This window comes from Ascaphus truei, unplaced genomic scaffold (assembly GCF_040206685.1).
Source record: "Ascaphus truei isolate aAscTru1 unplaced genomic scaffold, aAscTru1.hap1 HAP1_SCAFFOLD_492, whole genome shotgun sequence".
NCBI lineage: Eukaryota > Metazoa > Chordata > Amphibia > Anura > Ascaphidae > Ascaphus > Ascaphus truei.
This window is the reverse complement of record NW_027456823.1, coordinates 148,768-172,500: the sequence shown is the minus strand read 5'-3', so window position 1 is coordinate 172,500 and position 23,733 is coordinate 148,768. Positions and strand designations below refer to the sequence as shown.

The following is a 23,733-nucleotide window of genomic DNA, read 5'->3' as shown; positions in this document are numbered from 1 at the left end:
ATTCACCCAGTAGCCCAAGCACGCTGCCTAGGGGTCACACTCGACTCCTCTCTCACATTTGCCCCTCACATTCAAAACATTTCTAAAACCTGTCGCTTTTTCCTCCGCAATATAACAAAGATACGCCCTTTCCTCTGTTGCTCGACTGCTAAAACTCTGACTCAGGCCCTCATTCTCTCCCGTCTTGATTACTGTAACCTCCTGCTGTCCGGCCTTCCTGCCTCTCACCTGTCTCCCCTACAATCTATCCTTAACGCTGCTGCCAGAATCACTCTACTCTTTCCTAGATCTGTCTCAGCATCTCCCCTCATGAAATCCCTCTCCTGGCTTCCGATCAAATCCCGCATCTCACACTCCATTCTTCTCCTCACTTTTAAAGCTTTACACTCTTCTGCCCCTCCTTACATCTCAGCCCTAATTTCTCGTTATGCACCATCCAGACTCTTGCGTTCTTCTCAAGGATGTCTTCTTTCTACCCCCTTTGTATCTAAAGCCCTCTCCCGCCTTAAACCTTTTTCATTGACTGCCCCTCACCTCTGGAATGCCCTTCCCCTCAGTACCCGACTAGCACCCTCTCTATCCACCTTTAAGACCCACCTTAAGACACACTTGCTTAAAGAAGCATATGAATAGGACTGTGGCTATTCTGAACACATGGCACATAAAGCTTGGCCCCCTGCAGAGGCACTTACCAGAACTCCCTCCTACTATCACTGTACGTTCTCCCTACCTACCAATTAGACTGTAAGCTCCTCGGAGCAGGGACTCCTCTTCCTTAATGTCTAAAGCACTTATTCCCATGATCTGTTATTTATATTATCTGTTATTTATTGGATTACCACATGTATTACTGCTGTGAAGCGCTATGTACATTAATGGCGCTATATAAATAAAGACATACAATACAATACAATACACACACACACACACACACACACACACACAAACAGATTCCTCCTAGAGGCACTCAAAAAAAAAAAACGCAAATACACATAATACAGTATATGAAATGGATGAATGTTAATTTAACACATCTAATATACAAGCAGATTCAAAAACATAAAAATAGAACATAATGAAAAAAAACCTCCAAAATAAAGTACAAGGAACCGGTTTCGGCTACACGTGGCTAGTATAACGTGTGCCAATGCTTAGAGACGTAATACAGAGAGCGTAGGGAAAATACCCCCCTGCACACTCAGCTAATCGTAAGCCCACATAACGCTAACCCCAAGCCAAACACAAGAGCCCCTCGTGAATAAACAACATCTAATGTCATGTGATAACCCAAATCAAAGGCCTAGTAACACTGAAACTAAATAAGCTGATCCACACAAATAAAAAAATTATTGTGTACGGGGGGGGGGGGGGAGAAAAAAGGGTTAACATGCAAATAACAAATCAAAAATCATGTGCCGATACAAACTAACCACAACACCGCAAAAAAGTGTGGGAAAAAATATTCATATTAGAAACCTGGTACAGCCAAGCAAAATATCACTGCAGAGACACAACGACACAACGACACGACCCTAATACTCAGCTAGGAGGAGGTGGAGATGGTTCCCTAGCACGTTGGTATAGCAGGCAGATGCATCACTTCCAGGCCATTGAAATCGGCATGAATGGGTCCCACAGTGAATACAGCGTAGACCGAGTCCCCAAATAAATAATAAGCAGATGTGAAGTGATGTTCAATAAATGCGTGGAACAAAGACTGAAGTCAGCGGAATAGAACCACAAGCCGAAGACGAGGTCCACCTTGCCGGGCAAGTAACAATAGACGGGAACCTATCGAATGAAGTCAACCGGAGCATGAAGATGGGATGGAGGCATTTGGACCATAAAAGACGACCTTTCAAGGAAGCGTTCCCCGGCGCCTCCAGAGGGAAGTGTTAAGACGCGTGTATATGGCCTATGGATATGAAATTTGAGGCCTAATTTTGCTTAGGGTTCTCAGCCCTTTCCCCCCCTACAGGGGGTGGGGCCAACTGCAGTCCTCAAGGGCCACCAACAGGTCAGGATGTCCATGCTTCAGCAGGGGTGGCTCAATCAGTCCCAGCTTCAGCACAGGTGGCTCAATCAGTGCAACAGTCTTCGACTGGGCCACTGATTGAGCCACCTGTGCTGAAGCAGGGCTATCCTAACAGCTGGCCTGTTGGTGGCCCACGAGAACTGAAGTTGACCACCTCTGGTCTAGTTGAAGGCTCTCTTGGCCTTGAGTATTCGTATGAAGCCGCCCAGATCGGCCGGTGCAGCATTAACCTGCAGTGTGGTTACAGAATACACAGAGGTGACGTGGCGTGACGTGGCCTGACCTCCCCCCCCCTCCTCCTGTCCCACCGCTGACCCTCACCTGGCTCCTCTCCAGCGGCCTCATTACATGTTATACCTCGACGCATTTCCATTCTGCTCCTCCCGCGGGCGCCAAATTAATGCCGGTCCCGGGAAAAGCACGAGCGAAGAGGCTTATCGCCACCCCTCCCTCCCTCGGCCCAGGAGAGCTGGAGATATCTCTCTACTCCGGACTGAAGTGGTTCAAGCTTGAGCACGGATCCAGCCCTTCAGGCAGAGAAGGGGTTAATTGATGTCGCTCAGGCAGTTATTCAGCAAGAGGCTGAAGGCCCCCCCCCCCCGGCGGTGAGGGGGTGGGATGGGCGGAGATGTAGGACTAGAGTCCAACTGTTCACGTCTCAAGATACCGCAACTCAAATCCCTCCCCCCCCCCCCCCCGTGCAAGCTGTTCTGGGGGTCCCCGCAGGAACGCACCTAACGGGGTCTGTTCATCAGTGTGCCCCGGCTGCAAGACGGGGGTGAGAAGACTGCACCAGCAGAGGGCAAGAATCCCCTTCACTGAACCTCCTTGGGCAAATCCTGTAATAGCTCCTGGCGCCCCGGGGCAAACCACCTTAAATTGCTAGCTCTGCGGGGAAGTGATATATATATATTTCATATTCAATGGGGAGGCTTCATCCAGCAGTGGGGAGACACGGTCTGGAGAGGATGGGATAAAGTAATGTGTGGGAGTGACGTGGAGGAGAGGCTGTAACTGCAGGACCTGGGAGATTACTGGGGAGGCTTCATCCAGCAGTGGGGAGACACAGGCTGGAGAGGCTGGGATGAGGGAGTGTGTGGGAGCGACGTGGAGAAGAGAGGCTGTAACCGCAGGACCTGGGAGATCACTGGGGAGACTTCATCCAGCAGTGGGGAGACACGGGCTGGAGAGGATGGGATGAGGGAATGTGTGGGAGTGACATGGAGAAGAGAGGCTGTAACCGCAGGACCTGGGAGATCACTTGGGAGGCTTCATCCAGCAGTGGGGAGACACGGTCTGGAGAGGCTGGGATGAGGGAGTGTGTGGGAGTGTGTGGGAGCGACGTGGAGAAGAGAGGCTGTAACCGCAGGACCTGGGAGATCACTGGGGAGGCTTCATCCAGCAGTGGGGAGACACGGGCTGGAGAGGATGGGATGAGGGAATGTGCGGGAGCGACGTGGAGAAGAGAGACTGTAACCGCAGGACCTGGGGGATCACTGGGGAGGCTTCATCCAGCAGTGGGGAGACACGGGCTGAAGATTGTGATGAGTGATGATATATTATATAGCGCTTACAGGGGAACAACGTCTGCACACACTTTATATGGAGCACTTATAAGGAGTAATAGGAGGAGTTAAAGGAAGAGGTATATGGGGTAATAGGAGGAGTTATAGGGAGCGGTTATACGGGGTAATAGGAGGAGTTATAGGGAGTGGTTATATGGGGTAATAGGAGGAGTTATAGGGAGGGGTTATATGGAGAAATAGGAGGAGTTATAGGGAGGGGTTATATAGGGTAATAGGAGGAGTTATAGGGAGAGGTTATATGCGGTAATAGGAGTTATAGGGAGGGGTTATATGGGGTAATAGGTGTTATAGGGAGGGGGTATATGGGGTAATAGGAGTTATAGGGAAAGGTTATATGGGGGTAACAACGAGCGGTTATACGGGGTAATAGGAGGAGTTATATTTGGTAATAGGAGTATATAGTGAGCGGTTATATGGGGCAATAGAAGCAATTTTTGGGGGGGGCAACCAAAGATATCCGCTTAGGCCGACCCAACATAAACCCCATCTCGGTGACATATCAAGTCCATCAAACAAGTTGCACACAGACGCAAATCAGGTGGGATACGAATTCACAGCCCCGGGCTCCCCCAACCCCCCCAGCACAACCCCCCTCCAGGCGCACCTCTCACGCCCGCGCCTCTCATGCACGCACCTCTCACGCCCGCGCCTCTCACGCACGCCCCTCTCACGCCCGCGCCTCTCATGCACGCCCCTCTCACGCCCGCGCCTCTCATGCACGCTTACCCAGGAGGTATGCGTCAGCATCCAGGTTCTGGGAGGAGCCGAGAGTCGGGGATCTGAGCTCAGACTCGGGGATTCTTGGGCTCTCAACAAACTTTGCTTTCCTCAGCGGGGCTAAGAGGAGAGAGAGGGAAGGAGAGAGAGGGAAGGAGAGAGAGGGAAGGAGAGAGAGGGAAGGAGAGAGAGAGAGGGAAGGAGAGGGAGGGAAGGAGAGAGAGAGGGGGGGAAGGAGAGAGAGAGGGAGGGAAGGAGAGAGAGAGGGAAGGAGAGAGAGAGAGGGAAGGAGAGAGAGAGAGAGGGAAGGAGAGAGAGAGAGAGAGAGAGAGAGAGAGAGAGAGAGAGAGAGAGAGAGAGAGAGAGAGAGAGAGAAGGAAGGAGAGAGAGGGAAGGAGAGAGAGAGAGAGAGAGAGAGAGAGAGAGAGGGAAGGCGAACGGGAAGGAGAGAGGTAAAGGAGACAGAGAGAAAGAGAAGAGGAGGTGAGAAGAACAAGCAGTTAGCAGATGGAAACACTTGAGGACACAGTGTCAATCCAAGCTCAGATTAAGAAAGAGAAAAAAAACTCTACCCTGTACTACACCCTCCCCCACCCCCCCCCCCCCCCCCCGGATGTCTTTTAGATCTCCTGTCCTGTCACTGCGGTCGGGATAGGATGGAGAAATGCCTGTCCTGTCACTGCGGTCGGGATAGGATGGAGACACGCCTGTCCTGTCACTGCGGTCGGGATAGGATGGAGACACGCCTGTCACTGCAGTGGGGATAGTATGGAGACACGCCTGTCCTGTCACTGCGGTCGGGATAGGATGGAGACACGCCTGTCCTGTCACTGCGGTCGGGATAGGATGGACAAACGCCTGTCCTGTCACTGCAGTCGGAATAGGATGGAGAAACGCCTGTCCTGTCACTGCGGTCGGGATAGGATGGAGACACGCCTGTCCTGTCACTGCGGTCGGAATAGGATGGAGAAACGCCTGTCCTGTCACTGCGGTCGGAATAGGATGGAGACACGCCTGTCCTGTCACTGCGGTCGGGATAGGATGGACAAACGCCTGTCCTGTCACTGCAGTCGGGATAGGATGGAGACACGCCTGTCCTGTCACTGCGGTCGGGATAGGATGGACAAACGCCTGTCCTGTCTCTGCGGTCGGGATAGGATGGAGAAACGCCTGTCCTGTCACTGCGGTGGGGATAGGATGGAGACACGCCTGTCCTGTCACTGCGGTGGGGATAGGATGGAGACACGCCTGTCCTGTCACAGCGGTCGGGATAGGATGGAGACACGCCTGTCCTGTCACTGCGGTCGGGATAGGATGGACAAACGCCTGTCCTGTCTCTGCGGTCGGGATAGGATGGAGAAACGCCTGTCCTGTCACTGCGGTCGGGATAGGATGGACAAACGCCTGTCCTGTCACTGCGGTGGGGATAGGACTCAGTATTTAGCTGCGTTCTGCCCCACTAATTTCGTTTTTCTCCTCCCTGGCTATAGTGAATTACGCACAGATCATTAACCCTTCGGGCATCAAGAGTTAACCCCTCATGGCAAGGACACGCCTTTCTCCTCGTTAGAGACGGTTTTGCCATCCACACATCCAGCGCACATTACATGTTTTGGGAGGAGAAACGACGCCGTTTGAAGCGCTGACGAATACATTTCTGTATTCTGCGTTTACGCGTCCAGCTTATCTCTGTAACGCACGCGGCTGAGTACATCACATAATACCATATTTCCTTTGATTTCATGTACAGCGCTTCGAGAACAACAACAAAAATATTCTTGAGGACTGACAGGCCGCCACCGCCCCCCCCCCCCCCCCCCTTCCGAAATTTTAAACCACCTGGTCAGCGTGCTCCGAGTCCTTAGAAAGATTAAAATCGCCCTTAAAGTCACGGTCTCACGTCTCCGCATTCTGCTCAGAAAATGAGCGCGTTTCCCTTTTTTTCCCGGGAACGTGGAATCCCAACGTTTCCGGTTTCTCGGTCTGAACCAACGACGGCGTCGCCAATCCCTCTACCGTGAACGGACGAGACGCGGGCAGCAGCTCGCACCTCCAGTGTCCAGGGCAGTCGAGCAGTCGGGCAGTCGGGCAGTCGGACCGCCCCCCCCCCCCACCCCCCCAAGCTTTAGATATAGATTGTGAAAAGACTTTACAAGCAAACCAAGTAGTGAAAAATACTTCTACGCTTTGTTACTAAAGGGCGACGCTCGGCAGCTTCATTTGTGTAGGTTCCTTCTGTCCTACGAGGGACTGACCTATAAGTGTTCCTCACGGCCTGTGTAGATTGCCGTTACCCCGCTCATGTGACCTATTGTTAAACGTTGCGGGTACCCCCGCTGTGTGACCGGAGCTAGTAACGCCACTAATCCCCCTCGCGTCCGCGTCCCCCCACGAGTTCTGTGTGTAACTCCTGTCACAGACCCCCCCCCCCTCCCCCCCCCATAACTAACCTCCCAGGATGCTCAGGCCCCTCCTCCCCAAACTGAACCGCGCTGATTCTCCGGCTCCCGAGATACTAGAGGAGAAGCTTCCGGCGTTACTCCTGGGTTTTTAAAGGGGGTTTAAAATGGGTCGTCCAATAGGAAGCCGCCACCGGTGACGCTCCAGCTTCCTACGCGGCCAGCGACTTGTTCATCATTTTGTTTCACACACAGAACCCCTCCAAGCTCATATTGAACCCCCAAAATAACCACAACATATATATATGCGTATAAGTGTCACAGAGGAGTGCTACTGAGCATGGCAATATATATTTAAAACCAGAGACAGAACATGAAACACAGACAGAGCTCAGTGCTACATCCAAAGACACTAATACACGTACAGTGCCTAAATACATACATACATACATACATACATATATATTATTAAGGTTATGCTCAGAATCCCTTGCTGCAGTGGAAGCGCTGTATGCTAGGCGATAATGGGAAAGGCATGGTTGCAGACCTGTCTAAGACATGCAAATGAACATACAGTAATATTTACAGTTGCTATATATATATATATATATATATATATATATATATATATATATATATATATATATATATATCTTTTAAATAAAATGGTCTTTTAGTTTAACGCTGTGGCCAAAGTGTTGTAAGCCCTTGAGCCCCTCCAAGCAGACCACGTCTCAAGGATCCTAACACCAATATAAATTCTTAATAACCTGTGCATTACCAGGAAGAACGATTTATAATAAATGTGTCAAAATTAGTTGCATAGTTCTAATTCTGATTGAAGCTCTTATTAACCTGTGTAATACCAGGAAAAGCCCTCTGTATTAGACTTGTCGCAATCAAACTGTCTGCAAGTTCCCATGAGTGAGGAAGGTGAGATGCAGTGAGCTTTTAATCATTTCTATTCAGCGGTTCCTGGCTGATTTGGCGGGTGGCTCCTCCTTCCCAAGTTTGAAGCTCACCCCCACCCACTTTGAAATGTCGTGCAGGGACAGAGGTCGTTAATTGCACAAGGTCACGCAGGGACAGAGGTCACGCAGGGACAGAGGTCACGCAGGGACAGAGGTCACGCAGGGACAGAGGTCACGCAGGGACAGAGGACATGCTTGCACAAGGTCGTGCAGGGACAGAGGTCGTGCCTTGCACAAGGTCGTGCAGGGACAGAGGTCGTTAATTGCACAAGGTCATGCAGGGACAGAGGTCGTGCTTGCACAGGGTCTTGCAGGGACAGAGGACGTGCTTGCACAAGGTAACGCAGGGACAGAGGTCGTGCCTTGCACAGGGTCGTGCAGGGACAGAGGACATGCTTGCACAACGTCACGCAGGGACAGAGGTCGTGCCTTGCACAGGGTCACGCAGGGACAGAGGTCGTGCCTTGCACAGGGTCGTGCAGGGACAGAGGACGTGCCTTGCACAGGGTCGTGCAGGGACAGAGGTCGTGCCTTGCACAGGGTCACGCAGGTACAGAGGTCGTGCCTTGCACAGGGTCGTGCAGGGACAGAGGTCGTGCCTTGCACAAGGTCACGCAGGGACAGAGGACGTGCTTGGCACTGTGCGACTAGCTCTCTGTGTAATCGGCACGCTCCTCACCAGTGGCTGCGACGTAAAACATGCAGGAATGTGAATATGAAACCACCGGGCATGAGACGTAAAGTGTACATAACATTGTGCGTGTCTGGGGCCGGGCGTCAGGGGGCGGGCGGGCGCGCACACACACACACACACACACACACACACACACGCACACACACGCGCACACACGCGCACACACACACACACGCGCACACACACACGCGCACACACGCGCACACACACAATCCGTTATATTTAGGGATTCTGGTTTTAGGTTTTTAACTAAAAGACATCTGAAAATGTCACTTGCCGTTCTGGGCAAAAACGGATAAAATGAGCCCGCGGGAAATGAATTAGAAATGGCGTGCACGCCCATGTACGATCCGGACATTCCTTCAGTGCCAAAAATGTGTCTATTCGTGTGTATTTGGAGCCCAGAAACGGCCTGCGCCGGGCGCGCACATTTTAACGGGGCGTTCTAATAAGGTTTCTGCGCCCCCAAAAAACGTGCAACTTGGCGCACACCGCAAAAACGTCTGTTTATATCGTTAGCGCAAAAACGTCTGTTTATCGTTAGCGCAAAAACGTCTGTTTATATCGTTAGCGCAGAATTACGTTTCTATGGATCAAACCAAAATGTATTTGACGCACCGCGGGGATGTTTAATTATATAGGGAATAAAATGTGTTATCACAGTATGGCTATTATAAATATCAATTATTAGCATATTATAATTATTATTATAACACTAGTTATAAATATAACACTAAACTTATAGTTACCAACACTAGTTATACATAATATTACACTAATAATGTATATTTACTAACACTAGTTATAAATGATTACACCAACACTAGTTATACATAATATTACACTAATAATGTATATTTACTAACACTAGTTATAAATGATTACACCAACACTAGTTATAAATGATTACACCAACACTAGTTATAAATAGCATTACACTAATAACTGATAGTTACTAACACTTGTTCTAAATAACACTAATAACTGATAGTTACTAACACTAGTTCTAAATAACATCCCAACCAATAAATGATAGTTACTAACACTACTAATAAATAATTACACCAACACAAGTTATAAATAACATTACACTAATAACTGATAGTTACTAACACTAGTTATAAATAATATTACACTAACAACTGATAGTTAGTAACACTAGTTATAAATAACATGACACTAATAACTGATAGTTACTAACACTAGTTATAAATGATTACACCAACACTAACTATAAATATCATTACACTAATAACCGATAGTTACTAACGCTAGTTATAAATAACAGGATACTAATAACCGATAGTTACTAACGCTAGTTATAAATAACAGGACACTAATAACCGATAGTTACTAACGCTAGTTATAAATAACAGGACACTAATAACCGATAGTTACTAACGCTAGTTATAAATAACAGTACACTAATAACCGATAGTTACTAACGCTAGTTATAAATAACAGGACACTAATAACCGATAGTTACTAACGCTAGTTATAAATAACAGGACACTAATAACCGATAGTTACTAACGCTAGTTATAAATAACAGGACACTAATAACCGATAGTTAGTAACGCTAGTTATAAATAACAGGACACTAATAACCGATAGTTACTAACGCTAGTTATAAATAACACGACACTAATAACCGATAGTTACTAACGCTAGTTATAAATAACACGACACTAATAAACGATAGTTACTAACGCTAGTTATAAATAACACGACACTAATAACCGATAGTTACTAACGCTAGTTATAAATAACACGACACTAATAACCGATAGTTACACAACACGACACTAATAACCGATAGTTACCAACACTAGTTATAAATAACACGACACTAATAACCGATAGTTACCAACACTAGTTATAAATAACACGACACTAATAACCGATAGTTACCAACACTAGTTATAAATAACACGACACTAATAACCGATAGTTACTAACACTAGTTATAAATAACACGACACTAATAACCGATAGTTACTAACACTAGTTATAAATAACACGACACTAATAACCGATAGTTACTAACACTAGTTATAAATAACACGACACTAATAACCGATAGTTACTAACACTAGTTATAAATAACACGACACTAATAACCGATAGTTACTAACACTAGTTATAAATAACACGACACTAATAACCGATAGTTAGTAACACTAGTTATAAATAACACGACACTAATAACCGATAGTTAGTAACACTAGTTATAAATAACACGACACTAATAACCGATAGTCACTAACACTAGTTATAAATGTAACGGTATTTCTGGCCCGGCCTGACCCACCCAATCTCACATTGGCCCCTGTGGTCTAACCGGACCCCATTACAGTGTAGATATGCCTGATGGTGCACCTGTTGGCTACAGGACTCCTGAGTCTCCCGCATGATGGTGTGTGGGGAGGACCCGTCAGACAGGCAGCTGAGGTAGTGTGCTGAGTCTCACCTAGTTCCAGTGCAGCGCCTCCACCTCACCAGGGCCCCTGCGTCCGCATGGGGATGATCCTGACGAGGAACTCCTCGGTGGTGCAACCTCCTGTGCAATCATTGGACTCTCACACACAGGGGTTTCTCTGATCAGCTCCATCTTTATTGTCACGGTGGGCATAGCTGCCCTCCACAATGGGTATATTCAGCCAATCATCTCGCCCGTGCTCCCCTTTGATAGGTATGTCACCTAGATGAGGGATTCACTATTCCCGCAGGAATCACTGCCCTGTGCCAGGTCCCTGGACACAGTCTCCCCTGGAGTTACTAGAACATAACTGACACTCTAGCAGAACTTGAACTACTCCTCTTAGCCAAACTCCTTTCTCTCTCAGACTTCAGGTAGAACTTTCCAGCAACTGTACTCGCCTTGAACTCTGACAGAACTAACTCTTTGACACAGTGCTGTGCCTTATGTAACTTCTGAGGCTGACACACCACTGACATCACTAACCATGGAGTCAGAGCATGTGACCAGTCCCATCCATACACAGGGCACCCCACCAGGGTGTGAGGGAAAACCTCCATGATTACTGCTGGCATGCCCACACTTACCAGGCCTTGCTGCCAGCAGGAGAGATGACTGTAGGCATTTTACATGACCGCTACACTAAGATCGCTACATAAATAACATGACACTAATAACCGATAGTCACTAACACTAGTTATAAATAACATGACACTAATAACCGATAGTCACTAACACTAGTTATAAATAACACGACACTAATAACCGATAGTTACTAACACTAGTTATAAATAACATGACACTAATAACCGATAGTTACTAACACTAGTTATAAATAACATGACACTAATAACTGATGGTTACTAACACTAGTTATAAATAACATGACACTAATAACTGATAGTTACTAACACTAGTTATAAATAACATGACACTAACAACTGATAGTTACTAACACTAGTAATAAATAACATGACACTAACAACCGATAGTTACTAACACTAGTTATAAATAACATGACACTAACAACCGATAGTAACTAACACTAGTTATAAATAACATGACACTAACAACTGATAGTTACTAACACTAGTTATAAATAACATGACACTAATAACCGATGGTTACTAACACTAGTTATAAATAACATGACACTAATAACTGATGGTTACTAACACTAGTTATAAATAACATGACACTAATAACTGATAGTTACTAACACTAGTAATAAATAACATGACACTAATAACTGATAGTTACTAACACTAGTTATAAATAACATGATACTAATAACTGATAGTTACTAACACTAGTTATAAATAACATGACACTAACAACTGATAGTTACTAACACTAGTAATAAATAACATGACACTAATAACTGATAGTTACTAACACTAGTTATAAATAACATGATACTAATAACTGATAGTTACTAACACTAGTTATAAATAAAAAAGACAATTCTGATTTAATGTAAATCAAAATGAACCAGGAATTCACCGTGACATGTCAAACGTCATTTCTAACGCAGAACTACGCAGGATATGTGGAAGTCACAGGGCGACCTTCACCCCGCGAGTATGAAGGATTGTGCTACTTTTATTTACCGACGAAGTTCTGACGCACAAAGACATTATATATATATATATATATATATATATATATATATATATATATATACATACATATACATACATACACATATACATATACATATACACACATATATATACACACACACACACACACACACACACACACACACATCTATCATCTTCGTACATAGGTACCGCATGTCCTCACCCAAGATTTAAACTGGAGCACCTCTGGCCTCTTGTGATGGTGAGTTACAATGGAATGAGAGACACGTACAGTGCGTTCTTCCCACCACACAATGCCACCAACACCTCATCTGTACGCAAACAGAGGCTTGACCTTGGAGCGCACACTCCCCGGTATATGCGCAGCGTTATTTTTAGCGTGATTATACCACCCCACCCCTAGACTCTGGCCTCTCTTGCGCGCCCACGGTGGTTATTTTCGGATCTTTATGACGAGCGTGACACAAGGCTACAATAACTGACGCGGTGGGCGTTCATCCTGCCGATAACTCTGTCCTCAACCCCAAATCCGGGGAGGGGAATAAGGGGGGCGGGAAGAGGACGACGACTTCCCTATTCTGCACCGCTGTCTTGTGGGTTGGTGTCACAACCCACCACACACACCACACACACCACACAACCCACACCACACACCTCTCCCCAAGTAATATTCACTCCAACCCACAAAGGTCCATCATCATTCTGATAAAAGGTCAAAGGTCCAAGTAATGAGCTGCCCCATCAGCATGCCACACTACAGACTACACTGTGCATAGAATAATGTAGGCACCAGTCCCTGGCCTGAAGAGCTTGCAATCAAATGTTGAGGCACGGGGGTTTGATAATGGGACATGCGCAAGGCGGGCTGAAACTGGGATTCAAACTTTTTATTTTTTGGGGGGTGGGGGGTTTAACCACAAAGTTTCTCCCGATTACTGTGCCAGAGCAACTTGCCAGGGGTAAGGAGGTGCAGAGTCTGTAAACCCATTCAAGGACAGCTCTTCTGTCCGTTTTTTAGTTTGAGCCTGGCTTCCGGATAGGCGCGTTTTAAGCCAGGCAGTTAGGCGCGGGGGGGGGGGGGGAAACGTGACACATTGTACAGTGAGCAGGGTTTTTACTGCCCCCTATATAAGGACGGCGGTCCGGTCACTGTCGCGGGTTCTGTACAGACGTGGCGCCGTTGATCCCGCGGGCCCGGCAGTAAAGATCGCGGATCCCTGTCCGTGGAATGACCGAGCCTCTTGTCATTCACCCGACACCATCGCCCTGCCATCGCCCCTTACCCTAACCCCCTAACCTTAACCCCTTACCCCCTAACGTGTTACCCTAACCTTAACACCTTACTCTAAAATCCGCAACCTTAATTCCTTACCCTAAGCCCCTAACTCTTACCCTAACCTTAACCCCTTACCGCCTTACCCTAACCCCTTAATTTCTTACCCTAACCTTAACCCCTTACCGCCTTACCCTAACCCCTTAATTTCTTACCCTAACCTTAACCCCTTACCGCCTTACCCTAACCCCTTAATTTCTTACCCTAACCTTAACCCCTTACCCTAACCCCTTAATTTCTTACCCTAACCTTAACCCCTTACCGCCTTACCCTAACCCCTTAATTTCTTACCCTAACCTTAACCCCTTACCGCCTTACCCTAACCCCTTAATTTCTTACCCTAACCTTAACCCCTTACCGCCTTACCCTAACCCCTTAATTTCTTACCCTAACCTTAACCCCTTACCGCCTTACCCTAACCCCTTAATTTCTTACCCTAACCTTAACCCCTTACCGCCTTACCCTAACCCCTTAATTTCTTACCCTAACCTTAACCCCTTACCGCCTTACCCTAACCCCTTAATTTCTTACCCTAACCTTAACCCCTTACCGCCTTACCCTAACCCCTTAATTTCTTACCCTAACCTTAACCCCTTACTCTAACCCCCTAACCTTAACGCCTTAACCTAAAAAGTTTAACCCCTTACCCTAAAACCCCTAAAGTTAACCACTTAATAACTTACCTTAGCGGAAAGGCGGTGGACCCTACCCTAAAACCCCCCTACCCTAAGCACTAACACCCCTTAAATTACCCCCCTTCCCTAAACAGTAAAAAAAAAACCTTAGAAGTGGCCGGCGGCGGGGGTTCCAGTGCCGGATCGGCGGCGTGGCGAGTTGTGGTGAAGCGCCGGTGGCAATTTGGTCTTGGCCAATTGTCCCATTCCGTATCATGGGGGGGGGGGGAATAAGTCCCCCATTAATAAAGGCACTGATTATACACGATCTGCTCTGGCCGTCTTGTTCCGCCACCGACAGACGGCTAAGCAGCTTGAATCTCGCCTTCGTTGCTACCCACCCGCCAGCGCGAAGCATCCGGATAATTACAGGGAGCTCAGTGACGAGTTTGACGGCTAATTGCTGCACACAATTTGACGGAAACTCAACCATTCTTCTCCATGGTCAGGACAACCGCCTTCAGTACGTGGGAAAGCAGCTCCCAGAGTGAAAAGGAGGTGCCCGGTGTGCTGTTGGATGCAAGTGTTTCAGGGCTGACCCTTGGACACCAGTCCACCCTCGACAAGGAGCCTTGCACGGTCCTCATTCTCTTGGGTGAACCAGTGCACCCTTGACAAGGAGCAATGTATGGTAATTCTCTTAGGTGAAACCAACCCACCCTCATCAAGGAGCCTCGCACTGCCCTCATTCTCTTGGGTGAAACCAGCCCACCCTCATCTAGGAGCCTCGCATTGTCCTCATTCTTTTGGGTGAAACCAGCCCACCCTCGTCAAGCAGCCTCGCACTGTCCTCAATCTCTTGGGTGAAACCAGTCCACATCCGTCAAGGAGCCTTGCACTGCCCTCATTCTCTTGGGTGAAACCAGCCCACCCTAAACAAGGATCCTCGAATGGTCCTCATTCTCTTGGGTGACACCAGTGCACCCTCGACAAGGAGCCTTGCATGGTCATTCTCTTGGGTGAAACCAGCCCATCCTTGTCAAGGAGCCTCACACTGTCGTCAATCTCTTGGGTGAAAGCAGTCCACCCTCGTCAATGAGCCTCGCATGGTACTCATTCTCTTGGGCGAGGTCCTAAGAAAGCTCGCTGCGACAAATCAACACTCCTCGCTTTTTATATGCTTTGCTTCGTGTCGTCTCAGGACCCCCGATGTGTCCACGGTTGGGACGGCGCCCAATTAAAAAGAAGGAGTATTACACAACCATCAACGCTTCTTCTGTTCAGACAACTAATAAAACATTATCAGACACCTCTAACCCCAGCAGCTGACCACCACAAGCCTCTCACCCCAGCAGCTGACCACCACAAGCCTCTCACCCCAGCAGCTGACCACCACAAGCCTCTCACCCCAGCAGCTGACCACCACAAGCCTCTCACCCAAGCAGCTGACCACCACAAGCCTCTCACCCCAGCAGCTGACCACCACAAGCCTCTCACCCCAGCAGCTGACCACCACAAGCCTCTCACCCCAGCAGCTGACCACCACAAGCCTCACACCCCAGCAGCTGACCACCACAAGCCTCTCACCCCAGCAGCTGACCACCACAAGCCTCTCACCCCAGCAGCTGACCACCACAAGCCTCTCACCACAGCAGCTGACCACCACAAGCCTCTCACCCCAGCAGCTGACCACCACAAGCCTCACACCCCAGCAGCTGACCACCACAAGCCTCTCACCCCAGCAGCTGACCACCACAAGCCTCTCACCCCAGCAGCTGACCACCACAAGCCTCTCACCCCAGCAGCTGACCACCACAAGCCTCTCACCCCAGCAGCTGACCACCACAAGCCTCACACCCCAGCAGCTGACCACCACAAGCCTCTCACCCCAGCAGCTGACCACCACAAGCCTCTCACCCCAGCAGCTGACCACCACAAGCCTCTCACCACAGCAGCTGACCACCACAAGCCTCTCACCCCAGCAGCTGACCACCACAAGCCTCACACCCCAGCAGCTGACCACCACAAGCCTCTCACCCCAGCAGCTGACCACCACAAGCCTCTCACCCCAGCAGCTGACCACCACAAGCCTCTCACCCCAGCAGCTGACCACCACAAGCCTCTCACCCAAGCAGCTGACCACCACAAGCCTCTCACCCAAGCAGCTGACCACCACAAGCCTCTCACCCCAGCAGCTGACCACCACAAGTCTCTCACCCCAGCAGCTGACCACCACAAGCCTCTCACCCTCTCCACACACCGGTAAATAAACGGATTCTGCGGGTAACGTGCTCCAGTTGGGGTCACAGGCAAGTGGGCGGTGAAGAATAAGGTCCAATAAAGGACAATAAGGAAGAGAAGAGCTAGAAGAAGAGACAATGCGCCGGAGCTGGGGGGTGGCAGGCTAAGGGGAAAGGTGAGGAAAGGGTAGTGCATCCGTGGGGCAGCCTCCCAGCAGAGGTGGTAGGTGGAAATACAGTGATGGAAATCAGAAAGGAAGCTGAGGATCTGATAGGACCGGAGGGGTTACAGCGGGTGGGAGAATGGGCCGTCTGGGGGGGGGAACACGCGGATCTTATCTGCCGGCACAGTCTGGGTATCTGCAGTGAAATCCAAATCCGCGCTACACCCCTAGAGGCGACAGTATGTCCTCACAGGACAAACATCGTAACTGAACAGGAGTTACTCGCCACCCTCTTAGGTTAAGATTATATTAAGTGCATGGCGTCGGGCGCGCCTGGCGCCCCGAGCGGTGTGTGCGCCGAGATGAAGCGATGGGGAGGGGCGTAGTGGACGCGTCACCAGGCTGGTTCGCCCCTCACCTGACGCGGTCGCAAAAAACCCCGAAATGTTTGTCGTTTGAAAAATCTGCCGCGCGGTGGCCGTTCGTCGCACCCGCGCGCACTATGGCCGGCCCGGATTAGCGGCAGCAGTTTGTTCAGGCAGCGCGTGAAATCGCGATGCGCCGTCGCACCTTCTATAATCGCAGGTTACAGTGCGGCACGTACACCCTGCCGGCAAAAAAAAGGGGCGCAAAAAACATGGAGCGCTACTGATGTCAGACGGCTATAAATGGATCTAAACCTGAGGGGGAGGGGGAGGAGGGGGTTAAATTGTATTTACCCTGGCAGGGCAGGACCGCGTGTGTGTGGCAAGGAGAACCGTCACTCGCGCGAGGCTGCAGCCCCACTCTGCACAAACCCAGGCGACGTGTCGGCGTACCCGTTACTCTCCGCGGGCGGCTGGCCGAGAGAGCAGGAACATGCCGACGGGCAACCCTACTGACCAAGCGGAGAAAACGGATCTAATGGAACAGGGCGTGCTCAACTCTCGCCCTCAGCCAACCCCCCCACCTTCCCTCCCCCCCCCCGGCCAACAGGACAGGGTTTCAGGATATCCCAAAATCAGCACAGGTGGCTCAATTCAAAGACTGAGCCTCTGATTGAGCCAGCGGTGCTGAAGCAGGCCTATCCTGAAACCCTGTCCTGTTGCGGAAAGGAGGGGGCCTTTGCCAAATCCCCATGCTCCCATCACACACACACGGCAGGTTACTCAGCTGAAGACCAGTTAAAACCACCTTGGGTTCGGAAAGGTTCTTGGCTGTAACCAAAAAACACTGGTCCCTACAATGGGTCCAAATATTGCACAGCGCCCTTTTCCACGACAGCAAAAAGGTTAACCTGGGCTGTCCGGCCAAAAAAGAGCCGGCAGATCCATCCAATAGCCACAGGAAAGCGGCAGGAGGGTGACGGCAAACAGGGCCGCCGCTGAAGCAGGACACGGCCATTACGGTGGCAGCCGGGTCCCATCAGCAGGTGCAGACCAGCCCAGGCTGAGCCATTCACGGGGCTGCAATGGATGATGGGAAACCCGTGTCTGCCGGAGAGTCGGCCACTGGAGGGGTTAACGTGTTGTACAGCAGGGTCAACGTTTCCGGCCGGTGACGGCTTCCACGCGTTGCTATTCTCTCCACGTCCCCCCGGGCCTCCGTCACGGAGCGGTGGCTTAATCAGCCTGTGACGCACCCCCGGCACAGCGAAGGCGCGCCACTGACTCCAAGGGGCATTAGGGCCATCAACCTGCCTGCCGCCTACTCTGTGCCAGAAAGCGCCCGGCGCCGGGGCAGAGACGAGGTCCGTGCTGCCCAATGTGTGTGTCCTCCCCCCTCCCCCCCCCGGAGCAGAGCCGGTGCGGTGGAAAACATGATGGATTCGGTGACGCCGGCGTGAGGACACGAGGACGGGCCCCCACCCACCGCAGGTCTGCGCGACGGTCTGACCTAAAAGTAGTTGTACTGTTTGGGAATCCCAGGGACGAGCGCTCTGCAGCCGATTTGCCAAAGGTTCGTTATACATGTGCGCTGGCGAAACAGGAAAGCGATATACTGTACGCACACGCGACTGTTTACGCACCCGCACACGCATGTAAATAAGCACGGGTACCACGCACATCCCAGTGTCACCCCGCTGTGGTCACTGCGGTAACAAGTCCCCGACCGAAGCAAGAGGCCCCGAAACGGCCGCTCCGAGTATAACTAGACACTCCCAGGGGTCTCTGGGTAACGGGACGCAGACATAAGCAAAAGCAGAACGGCATTGCCGCAATAATTACAGCTGCAGACCCCGTGTCCTCCCGGCACGCTCGACCCCCGTCAACAACTTCACGGAGAAGAGCTCTCGTGCTGGCCTTTATGGTGGCCTACAATCAATTAAAAACACAAGGATGTCTACCGGCCCTAAAAGGAGGAGCACGGATGAGCGTGAGGTGAGGCTTGGTCCCCCGCTGGCTGCGGCAGAGCCCGCCAAGGCCCGGCCCACTGCAAGGGGGTCCCCGCCAGTGTTTCCAGCAGACAGGAACATTGTGACCAGCGCTGCCTGCCTGGGGTCCCACGTTCTCATACGCGGGATCCCTGCGTTACACGGAATAAAACTATTCACGTGACGGGCTTATCGAAATAAAATAAAAATGCCCTCGCTGATCACAGTGACATCACCCCCACGGGCGACCCCCACGGGCGACCCCCCCATCCCTCGCCAAAAAGGCAGCAACCAGAGGAAATCGAACCCCTCCCTTAAAAAATAAATTACCGACACCGTTAGGCGTCTGATTTTAGGAGGGAAAAAACACCCAGGTGAGACCCTCTTAACCCTTTAGGCGCTACTGGCGAAGACTGAGCCACAGATTGAGCCACCAGTGCTGAAGCAGGGACTGAATGAGCCAGCTGTGCTGAAGCAGGGATATCCTGGAAACCTGACCTGTTGGTGCCCCCCCCCCCCCCCTGCTCTACACGCCTCATTGCTGCGCTGGAAATCACATCGACATCATTTTGAAACATGTCAACGCCGTGCGACGTATTTTCCCACCGGAAACCGGAGCTCAAATTTGGATTCCCCTTTCCCCGGTGGCCGGCGAACTGACGGACCCACGGCAGCGACTACATGTTGCGTGCCATTATCGGGGCATCACCCTCGCCCGCCCGACTCTGGCCTCCGCGCCGCTACACGAGCCGGGAAGCTCCGGCGACGAGGGGGATTAATGGTGCCTGTGCTCTCTGTGCCGCAGTATAAAGAGCCTCTGCTCTCTCTGTAGCACTGATCGCCGTCCCTGAGGGGGAAACGTCTGGGCGTCCGCCATCCATCACCATTACAAGCAGCGGGGGGGGGGGGGGGGAAAGAAAAGCCAGCCTAATCCGTGTCTGAAATGAAGCGCGACGATGAAGCGTCTGAAGGCGCGACATCAGGGAGAAGAGATACAGCGCCTTCCCGGAGACTCGCGGCTGGGAACGGGGTGGGGAAAGGGGATTGTAGGGTTAACCAGGGCCCAGTAACTGGCAGCTTGGGGGCCCCACCTGACCTGCGACTCTCTGCTGCTGCGAGTCAGGCAGATAAGGGTCGTATTCCCACAAACTCGCTTATGAGTGAAGATAATGTCAATATTTTTGCCCCCCGCCCCCCTCGCTAGAGCCCGCAGCACCCATACTGCCCCCCCCCTGCACGTAGCACCCATACTGATCCCCCCCCCCCCGCTAGGCCCCGCTCCCTGCACCCATACTGATCCCCCCCCGCTAGACCCCGCTCCCTGCACCCATACAGATCCCCCTGCTAGGCCCCGCACCCTGCACCCGTACTGATCCCCCCCCCCCCGCTAGGCCCCGCTCCCGGCACCCATACTGATCCCCCCCCCCCGCTAGGCCCCGCTCCCTGCACCCATACTGACCCCCCCCCCCCCCCGCTAGGCCCCGCTCCCTGCACCCATACTGATCCCCCCCCCTCGCTAGGCCCTGCTCCCTGCACCCATACTGATCCCCCCCCTCGCTAGGCCCCGCTCCCTGCACCCATACTGATCCCCCCCCCCTCGCTAGGCCCCGCTCCCTGCACCCATACTGATCCCCCCCCCCCCGCTAGGCCCCGCTCCCTGCACCCATACTGATCCCCCCCCTCGCTAGGCCCCGCTCCCTGCACCCATACTGATCCCCCCCTCGCTAGGCCCCGCTCCCTGCACCCATACTGATCCCCCCCTCGCTAGGCCCCGCTCCCTGCACCCATACTGATCCCCCCCTCGCTAGGCCCCGCTCCCTGCACCCATACTGTTCCCCCCCCCCGCTAGGCCCCGCTCCCTGCACCCATACAGATCCCCCTGCTAGGCCTTGCTCCCTGCACATAGCTCCCATACTGTCCCCCCCACTCCCTGCACGTAGCTCCCATACTGCCCCCCCCCGCTCCCTGCACATAGCTCCCATACTATCCCCCCCTACTCACTTCCTGATGGTCCTCCCCTCCCCCCCCCGAGCAGGAATGGGTTATCCTAACCCCGATGGTCCTTCCCTCACCCCCCCCAGCCAAAATGGGTTATTGGGAGCCCGATGGTCCCCCTCCACCCCAATGTGCCCGTCAACTTAAGCCCTTCTCTCCCACAGGTTGGCAAGCTCTGGGCTCCGCCAACCAGTGGGAGAGACCCCATCATATGAGCGGTGTCCAAAGCCTCCGGTGGCAGCGTCCTCCACACGGACAACAACAAAGCCAACCCGGGGAACATTCCACGGCCGCGTCGTCTTAGTACGAATCCGCACCGCGCCTCCTCCACAGAGCCGGGGAGAGACCCCGGGACCTCCTGAAAGCAGCCTCTCCATAGAGACACAGAGGAATCCCAATAAAACCCCGGCGTGACAAAGGGGGAAGCAGACAGCGGGTCCTAACGCAGCCACGCAGGGGTCACTTTCCATGCGCGCTGGGACGGGGAGGAGGGAGGGGAGCCTTCCGCAGGGGGGGGGGGGGGCGGGGGTAGTACAGTAATGACCTTCTGTCTCGGTGCATAATGCGCGTCTGCAGTAGGAAGCCCCCTTACACCCTTTCAGTGCTGGGGGCCGAGCTGAGGAGCCAACAACCCTGTCCAAGCGGTTAACCATTTGGGGGCCCGAGACAGGAATAGGTCCCTTTTAATAAAGGCGCCACTGCGTTGTCATTTGCAATGTCATCACCCAGAATCCCTTGCTGCAGTGGAAGCAGTGCATGCCAAGAGATAATGGGGAGGGGCAGGGTTGCAGGCGTGCGAGTGTGCTCACACGTGGGATAGTTATGCGCTGCACACTGAGCGGGTGGACGGGTGTGTGTCCCTATTTTACTCACCATCACTTATATAATGTGTGGTTAAAACCTATTCCCGCTTCCTATTGCCGAGCCGGTGTAACCACCCGCCACAGCGCCCGCTCAACCCTCCCCCCCCATCGAGACGACCGCCAGCCCCCCACCTAGACACCGGCCTCCCCCCCCACCAACACGCCCGCCTCCACCAACCAACACGCCCGCCTCCCCCCCACCAAAAGGCCCGCCTCCCACCCACCAACACGCCCGCCTCCGCCCCACCAACACGCCCGCCTCCGCCCCACCAACACGCCCGCCTCCGCCCCACCAACACGCCCATCTCAAAAGGTAGCAGCAAGAGGCAACAAAACCCATTAAAAAAATAAATAAATAAAAGGCATTAAAAATACTTGGAGATGTCAAATGTGGGCCACCCAGGCGAGACCCCTTAAACATGTCACTTTGGCGCTAGGAGGGATTGGCCATTAACCCCATCACTGTGCTGGAAACCTATTCCAAGAGCCGGTGTGAAAGCAATCATTCCAAGCATCTCTTACGGAGGACGTCGGGCCGGCAGGGGTGCAATGACACACGGACGCCTGCACGAGCTGTGAAAGGCCGAGGAGCGGCGTGGCTAGGTCCCCGTGGCAAGCTGCGAAGGAGGTGGCAACTTCCCACCACCCCTCGTGGCCCGCTGCTATGAGAAAGTCACCGGAGAATAACCCACCACCCCCTCCTCTCCCCCCCCCCCGAGAAAACCGGCAGGGTCTCCAACATCAGCCGAAAACCAGGAATGACTCACCCAACCTCAACCAGCAATTTGCTAATAACTGGCCCCGCTCGGATACACCAGTGTCCCCCCCCAGCCACGGCATTTCCGAGTGTGTGACGTGGCGGCTCCTGCCAATCACCGGCACAAGACAGGTTGTCCTCACATTGCTTCTGCCGGGCCGCAGATTGAGACCGGTGTGATACGGCTGGTAACATACCACGTTAGCGCTCACACCCGCCCTTAACCCTTTCCGTGCGAGGGGGAGGCGCTGGTGGGCCCTACGCCACGTGGCAATGCCGCTGACTTGTGAAGATCACGGCATCGCTCGGGCTTCAAAAAGGTCACACGGGAAAGGTTCAAAACCCCTGCGTCGTCCTGCATGTGACACGGAGCCGGCGCGGGAGCCGGCGCAGGAGCCGTGGATTACACAGGGACTCGGGCGCAGGTGGCAAACGTGGACTCGCGCCAAAATCATTCATAGACTTAAGCCTTTAGGAATGATAAATCAGTGTATATATGTATCAGTGTCTCTCTCTCTCTCTCTCTCTCTCACCGCGTGTGTCTCTCTCTCTCTCCCCGTGTGTCTCTCTCTCTCCCCGTGTGTCTCTCTCTCTCCCCGTGTGTCTCTCTCTCTCCCCGTGTGTCTCTCTCTCTCCCCGTGTGTCTCTCCCGCTCTCTCTCTCCCCCTGTGTGTGTGTGTGTCTCTCTCTCACACAATAAGACACCCTTGCACAGAACCCCAGGCCTCAGTCACCCCGGGATCCCTCTGCCCCTACACCTGCCCTGTGTGCCTGCGGCGCGTCGTCCTGCTCTGAGTCACCGCTCACTCGCTGCCCTTACACAAAAGGAAATTAACCCGATCATCACACCACGCTAACCCAGGTCTCTCTCTACCTGCCCCTGTATTAGGGGTGAAGACTCTCCCAGCCCCATTAAATCCCCTCTCACC

General features: G+C 51.9%; 1 protein-coding gene across 1 annotated transcript in view; it reads right to left on the bottom strand.

Annotated features, from left to right (window-relative positions):
• Window positions 1-23,733, bottom strand: part of TANC2 (tetratricopeptide repeat, ankyrin repeat and coiled-coil containing 2) — a 274,744-nt gene that overhangs the window by 119,480 nt on the left and 131,531 nt on the right. The window contains 1 exon segment of the mRNA XM_075584218.1: window positions 4,348-4,458. Coding sequence (XP_075440333.1) covers window positions 4,348-4,458 — 111 coding nt within the window.